Source organism: Suricata suricatta, chromosome 1, assembly GCF_006229205.1.
Source record: "Suricata suricatta isolate VVHF042 chromosome 1, meerkat_22Aug2017_6uvM2_HiC, whole genome shotgun sequence".
NCBI lineage: Eukaryota > Metazoa > Chordata > Mammalia > Carnivora > Herpestidae > Suricata > Suricata suricatta.
This window is the reverse complement of record NC_043700.1, coordinates 47682573-47690485: the sequence shown is the minus strand read 5'-3', so window position 1 is coordinate 47690485 and position 7913 is coordinate 47682573. Positions and strand designations below refer to the sequence as shown.

Here is a 7913-nt window from a genome sequence, read left to right as displayed (position 1 = left end):
CCATGACCATCACCCCTTCCCTCCCTTCCCCCTCCCCCTTCAGTCCATGGTTCGTTTTCAGTATTCAATAGTCTCCCTTGATCTGTGTCCCTCACTCTCCCCTGCTCTCTTTCCCCCTTCCTCTCCCTATGGTCCTCTGTTAGGTTTGTCCTGTTAGACCTATGAGTGCAAACATATGGTTTCTGTCCTTCTCCGCCTGACTTATTTCACTTAGCATGACACCCTCGAGGTCCATCCACCTTGCTACAAATGGCCAGATTTCATTCTTCCTCATTGCCATGTAGTACTCCATTGTATATATATACCACATCTTCTTGATCCACTCATCAGGTGATGGACATTTAGGCTCTTTATAGATTTTGGATACTAACTCTTTATATGTCATTTGCAAGTATCTTCTCCCATTCCTTTTAGTTTTGCTGATTGTTTCCTTTATTTTTGATAAGGTCCCAATAGTTCATTTTTGCTTTTGTTTCCCTTGCCTCTGGAGACGTGTTGAGTTCCTGTCTTATGTTTAGGTCTTTCATCCATATTGAGTTTTGTGTGTGGTGTAAGAAAATGGTCCAAGTTCATTTTTCTGCACATCGCTCTCCAGTTTTCCCAGCATCATTTACTGAAGAGACTGTCTTTATTCCATTGTATATTCTTTCCTGCTTTGTCAAAGATTAGTTGGCCATACATTTGTGGGTCCATTTCTGGGTTCTCTATTCTGTTCCATTGATCTGAGTATCTGTGTTTGTGACAGAAATATAGCTTAAAGTCTGGGACTGTGATGCCTCCAGCTTTGGTTTTCTTTTTCAAGATTGCTTTGGCTATTCGGGGTCTATTCTGGTTCCAAACAGATTTTAGGATGGTTTGTTCTAGCTCTGTTCTAGCTCTGGTGTTAGGTATTGCATTGAATGTGTAGATTTCTTTGGGTAATATTGACATTTTAACAATATTTGTTCTTCCTATCCAGGAGCATGGAGTCTTTCCATTTTTTGTGTGTCATCTTCAATTTCTTTCATCAGCTTTCTGTAGTTTTCAGTGTATAGATTTTTCCCCTCTTTGGTTAGATTTATTCCTAGGTATTTTACGGGTTTGGGCGCAAGTGTAAATGGGATCAATTCCTTGATTTCTCTTTCTGCTGCTTCATTGTTGGTGTATAGGAATGCAACTGATTTCTTCGCATTGATTTTATATCCTATGACTTTGCTGACTTCATGGATCAGTTCTAGCAGTTTTTTGGTGGAATCTTTTGGGTTTTCCATATAGAGTATCATGTCATCTGCAAAGAATGAAAGTTTGATGTCCTCCTGGCCAATTCGGATACCTTTTCTTTGTGTTGTCTGATTGCTGAGGCTAAGACTTCCAATACTATGTTGAATAACTGTGGCAAGAGTGGACATCCCATCTTGTTCCTGTAGGAAGTGTCATTTCTTAGACTGTCAGTTACAATATCCTCCAGCCTTTCAGGCATCCCCTTGCTTTCAGAGTATCCATCATCATCCTCCCTCTTTTCTTTTGGAACAGCATGGCTTCAGCGATATTAAGGTAGAAGACACAGCGAAGGGCCATATTGTCCTTCTCCAGGAAGCTGAGACGCTCATCCAGATTGAGGAAGATTCGACCCATATCATTTGTGACAATGATGAGATGCTCAGGGTTCGACTACGGGACCTCGTTCTCAAATTCCTACAGAAGTTCTGAGTGGAACATCTAAACCATTTCTATTTCACTGAAACCCTCCAGTTCTTCATTATGGCTGCCCAGCACAAACTGAGAAAGGGCTCAAAGAGTTGGTCATGTCTTTGTGGTGGTCAGAGACTTAGGGAATAAAGAAGTGGCCCTTGAGGGATGTGATTGTCAGGAGTTACGGCCAGAATCTCCTGGAGAGCTCTTGCTTTACACTTAAACTCATTTTCTTCCCAATTCTGGGTATCCAGGAACGGTAAGGCAGTGAGCTGAAGAGTAGCATAAAAGTAACAGAAGCAGCTTCCCAAGAGGCTAATGGTGGAAGGCGTAGGTGAGTCAGTTTTGATTGACTTAAGTGGTCCGTGTTTATTTTTCGTGGTTTCATGGGCCTTGGGCAGAGGAACTAGTCTTCGATTTTGTTTTATTTACTTGTGTACAGTGCTCCACCCAGTAAGAAAGATAATCCCCCAATCAGTGAAATGAACCATCTGTATTTTATATTGTGAGCCCATTTTGTTAATAAAACTTATTTTTATATAAGTATCTGTACTCTGTTTAACCTAGAATTTATACATTGATTTAGTGTCTGAAAAACTATGAAAATATACAGAACAGCATAAACTTAGAAAATACCATGGCAAATTTTAATTCGATGTGTGCATTCATATAAACTCAACATGGTTTAGAAAACTCAGATATGTTTTTCTTAAATTGCATGAAAATGTGTTTATCTGAGCTGTATCTATATTTTAAAAAAAAACACCAATGTGGGGGCACCTGGGTGGCTCAGTCAGTTAAGCGTCCAATTCTTAATGTCAGCTCAGGTCATGATCTCACAGTTCATAAGTTCAAGCTCTGCATCTGGCTCTGTGCTGACAACACAGAGCCTACTTGGGATTCTCGTGCTGCCCCTCTCTCTGCCTCTCCCCCCGCTCACACTCAAAAATAAATAAACAAAAAAAGAAAAAGAAAACCCAACATAGATTGGTATGGCAGCCTTAACCTTCTAGGGTCAGGCCCAGAACAAGCAGCTCAGGCTGGGCTGGGCAACCCTTGCCCGTCACTGCCTTCCTCACAGATTATCAGGATTCCCTACATTAAGCAGAGCATTAAACTCTGCTGCCCATAGATCCTCGCAATCGTACGCTACTACATTTGAAATAATACTGCTTAATTGTTCAAAACAGTTATGTACCAAATTACTTCTAAGCTTCAGTTATCACACACACACACACCAGTTATGCAGGTACTGGGGGGGTGGGGGAGGGAGGGGGAGGTCAGAGCACAAGTCTTGGAATTGGTCAGCTAGGGAAGTAGGCCCGGGTCAGCCTGTCCCTACAATCTCTTTAGACTGGTTGAAATTCAGTCAGTAGTCCCCATCCTTCAACTTAGCCAGCAGCTAAGTGTCACAAAGGGATTTATGATGTAAATGAAAGGAATGAATGATGTAAAGTCCTATAGAATTACTTGCTCAGGCTTCACAGAGAGTGGGTTGTCCATTCTCTGAATGGCCCTACCAATGGAAAGGGATTCTTTGGCAGAGGACGATGCCATCCCCAGCGTTGCCAGACTTGGACACAGGAGTCCTCAGCTTCTGCAGCCACTGTGTTCCAGCGTACAGGTCATCCCATTCGGGGGGCCGACAGCCATGGGAGGGGACTGACATTACAAGAGATTGACAAGCCATCGCAATGAAAGTTTACTTTTTATTTTAGGAGGAGATGATAAGTATGCATCACATGTCGGCATACTTCCTAAAAAAACTTTTGATAGAAATCAAGTTAAACTTCAAGCATCTTTAAAAATACAAAAGCAATATAAAATAGAGCTCAAGAAAATCAAAATGGTTATCTTACTTGGATTTGTCCAAGTTTGATTTCCTTTAAAGGCTTGCTCATAGAGCCCCACGCATTAATCTTTTGAGAGGTGATTACTCAAGAAACAAACAGTATATAAATGCAGATTAGTACATTGACAGGCAAGGAGTAATTGAGAAATTATAAAGGCTGTAATCAAGTCACCATCACCAACTTAGTGGCAAAAGCCAGAGAGGCAGGAAGAAGCAAAGAATCATTTGTTAGAAGAGAAAGAAAATCTAGAACTGACCTTTGTAAGTATTAGGAGAGGGCAGTGATGAATTACCACCTAGAGTTAGGTATCTGAATACCAAAGTGGGTTGGTTGGTGGAAGACCCAGAAGAAACGGCAGGACCTGCCTTCCTGTGCTACAATTATATTGCCGACGGTGTGTCCATGGTGTAGACATGCAGCCCACTGACTGCGGACGCTGACCTGGTAAAGGGTTTGACATCTAGACCAAGGTCTACTCAAGCCCAACAAAATCCTAATGATTTACTAGTAACTGAAAAACCGTTAACAGTGAAGAGGAACCTGTTTTTGTTATTTCTTTTAATCTAAGAAGCGGTGTGTCTATTATGTAACAAATTACTCCCAAAACTCGGTGGCTTAAAGCAACATTTATTACCTCCCCATTCCTGTGGGTCAGGAGTCTGGCGTTGCTTGGTCGGTGCTCCTGTCTAAGGGTTGTCTCTCCACGGGGCTTCAATTAAGATTTTGGACGAGGAAACTGAGGTACAAAGGTTAAGCAACTTTTCCTAAAACATACAGTCAATAAGTGCTATCTCCTTACCATGATGTCCTACCTGAGTGTCAGGAACAGGAGCAGGCCAGGAAGGGGGACATGTCTGTTATGCCACTGCTTTTCAAGTTACGGTAACAGCTACGCCTCTCCTTGATCCCTTGGGAACTTGAAGCTTTTGGATTACAGGTACAGGGCATCCCATTCAGGGGGCCGACAGCCATGGGAGGGGATTGACAAGCCATCGCAATGAAAGTTTATTTTTTATTTTAGGAGATGATAAATATGCATCACATGTAGACATACTGCCTAAAAAACTTCTGATAGGCAGGAGTTGGCTTTTCCAGACGACAGTGAAATATCAGCAGGAATAAGCGAAGAAGCCTAAGCTGTATGATGATACATTCTTAAGAGCCAAGCAAACTGGTGGATAGGAAAGGGAGATACTACTTTCTCTGGCCCCGAGTGCAGTTTTCCCTGCAGCCATAGAGGAAGTTGAATGTTGTCTCTGTGTTTTATTGCTACACTTTGGGTAGCTAGGAAACATCTGATCTTCTCAAATTCACTGCAGTGGAACTAGGGGTAAATAATGTTACTCTCTGAACCCATGATGAGGTTAGAAATAACCAGCTACAATTCTAAAGGAAGTTGCAAAACCTAGAGACAGGCAGTATAGAACGCGGCCAAAAATGTCTAATCTTGCCAGAGGATAAAGCCAACATCAATCATGAGTTTGTTTACTAACGATTAAATAGCACAGTCTCTACTACTTTTTGGTAGCCTGTTAATAGGTTTTAGCCACATCATAAAAAAATTTTACCATCTATAGATTCAATACAATCCTAAGCAAACTTCGAATGACATTTTTCACAGAAATAAGAGAAAAACAACCCTAAAATTTGCGTGTAAAACCACAAACGACCCCGAATAGCCAAAGTCATCCCTGAGAAAGAACAAAGCTGGAGGCGTCACGATTCCTGATGTCAAGCTTTACTACAAAGCTATAGTAATCGAGACAGTACAGTACTGGCATAAAAATAGACACAGAAGCCAGTGGTACAGACTCGAGCCCAGAAACGAACCCACACTTAGTCAACTAATACTTGACAAGGGAGGCAAGAATCCTCAGTGGGAGGGGCCCCGGGGCGGAATGTCCGGCTTCGGCTCAGGTCATGATCTCGCAGTTCGCAGTTTGTGTGTCTGAACCCCCTCAGGCTCTGTGCTGACGGCTCAGCCTGGAGCCTGTCTTCAGATTCTGTGTCTCCCTCCCTCTCTGGCCGTCTGCTGCTCGTGCTGTCTCTGTCTGTCTCTCTCTCCTTTCTCTCTCAAAAATAAAACTTGTAAAAAAAGAATACTCAATGGGAAAAGCAGAGTCTTTTCAGTAAATGGGAAACCATATGGCCACATGCAGAACAATGAAATTGGACTGCTATCTTACACCACTCAAAAATTAATTGGAAAAGGATTAAAGCCTTAAACTTAAGACCCAAAATTGCTGGAAGAAAATATAGGGAGAAAGCACCTTGGCAATAGTATTTTGAGTCAGATGCCAAGTTCAAGCAGCAAAAGCAAAACCCAACAAGTGGAATCACGTCAAACTAAAAAGAGTTCTGCACAGCAAAGGAAACTATCAGAATAAAAGGAAGCCTACCGACTGGCAGAAAATATTTGCAAACCATCTATCTGATAAGGAATTAATATCCAAAATACATAAAGAACTCCTACAACTCTACAGAAAATAACTTTTTTAAATGGGCAAAGGACTTGACATTTTTCCAAAGACGTACAAATGGCCAACAGGTAGACAGAAAGGTGCTCAACATCACTATCAAGAAAATGTAAATGTTGATATCACCTCACACCTTTTAAAACAGCTGTTATCAAAGAGATAAGAAATACAAATGGCATGAATGTGGAGAAAAGGAAACCTTGTGACTGTTGGTGGGAATACAAATTGGCACAGCCACTGTGAAAATCAGCACAAAAACTGAAAATACAACTACCACGTGACCCAGCATTCCACTTCTAGGCATATACCCCAAGGAAATAAAATACCATCTCAGAGGTACCTGCAGCCCCTGTGCTCACAGCAGCAGTATTCAAAACAGCCAAGATGACATGGAAGCAGCCTCTAAGTGCCCACGGAAGAAGGAAAATGTGGGAAATACACACACATGCGCACACACACCACGGACGGATGGACAGATAAGGAGAATGTGGGATCTACACATGTGCGCGTGCACATGCACAGTGGAAGGTTATTCCACCATACAAAAATTCTACCTCTTACAGCCACATGGCTAGACTTACAGGCATTATGCTATGTGAAAGAAGTCAGAGAAAGACAAATACTGTTTAGGCATAACTCACTGTGATTTGGAGGCACTATTTTTTAGAAGGTTCAGGACTTCAGTGGAGGAAGTAACCACAGATGTGGTGCAAATAGTGAGGGAAATAGAAACAGAAGTGGAGCCTGGAGATGGGGCTGACTTGCTACAATCTTGTGATAATTTGAACGGATGAGTTGCTTCTTATGGATGAGCACAGAAAGTGGTTTTTAAGATGGAATTTACTCCTCATGAAGAGGCTGGGAAGACTTGAAATGACAGCAAAGGACTTAGAATATTACATAAACTTAGTCAATGAAGCAGCCAGCAGGTTTGAGAGGACGGACTCCAATTTTGAAAGAAGTTCTAGGGAAGTGCCATCAAACACCATCACTTGCTACAGAGAAATTATGAAAGGAAGAGTCAATGAATGTGGCAAACCACTCTTGTCTTATTTTAAGAAATTGCCACAGCCACCTCGACCTTCAACACCACTGGTCAGTTAACAGCCTTCGGCATCAAGACCCTCCCTCCACCCACAAAAAGACTACCACTTGCTGAAACCTCAGATGATGGTTAGCATTTTTTATCAATATTTTTAAATTAAGGTATGTACTGTTTTTAGACACACTACTGCTTGCTGTTATACACTTAATACTACACTATAGCGTAAACCTAACTTTGATATGCACTGGGAACCCAAAACACTAATCTGCCTCCCTTTCTTGCAATATTCACTTTATTGCAGTGGTCTGGAACTGAACTCCAACATCTTCAAGGTATTATTCCTGATGTTCACACTCATGTGGAATCTAAAAAATCCAGACTCAAAGAAATAGCAGAATAGTGGTTGCAGAGGCTGGGAGGTAGGGGAAATGTGGAGATGTTGGTCAGAGTGTACAAACTTCAGCTGTAAGATGGCTAAGTTCTGGGGATCTAATTCATGTACAGCATGGTGACTGTAATTAACAATACTGTAATATACTTGAAAGCTAAGAGTTAGAGCTTAAAATAATGGTAATTATGTGAGGGGATACAGCTGTTAACTAACATTATCATGGTAATCATTTCTCACTAGGTACATATATCAAATCATCACGTTGTGCACCTGGACCTTATGTTATATATGTCAATAATACCAAGAGAGCTAGTTAAAAAAAAAAACCATTATTTTACATGTATTAAACTTTTACATTTTTTGAGTCATAGGACACAGGCCTTTGAAAGTGTTTTGCCTACATCTTGTCATTAGGCACGCAGCTGTTTCTTGTTTCTCTTACATTGTTATTTGAGACATAAACAATGGAGATGCGC

At 41.4% G+C, this 7913-nt stretch overlaps 1 protein-coding gene across 2 annotated transcripts in view; it reads left to right on the top strand.

The window, feature by feature from the left end:
- Nucleotides 1-2217, top strand: part of INTS9 (integrator complex subunit 9) — a 107947-nt gene extending 105730 nt beyond the window's left edge. For both annotated transcript variants that reach the window (XM_029938461.1, XM_029938457.1), the window contains one exon: nucleotides 1513-2217. In XM_029938461.1, the coding sequence (XP_029794321.1) occupies nucleotides 1513-1689 (177 nt within the window). In that variant the 3' untranslated portion in view covers nucleotides 1690-2217. The remainder of the gene's footprint in view (nucleotides 1-1512) is intronic.
- The last annotated feature ends 5696 nt before the right edge of the window (nucleotides 2218-7913 follow it).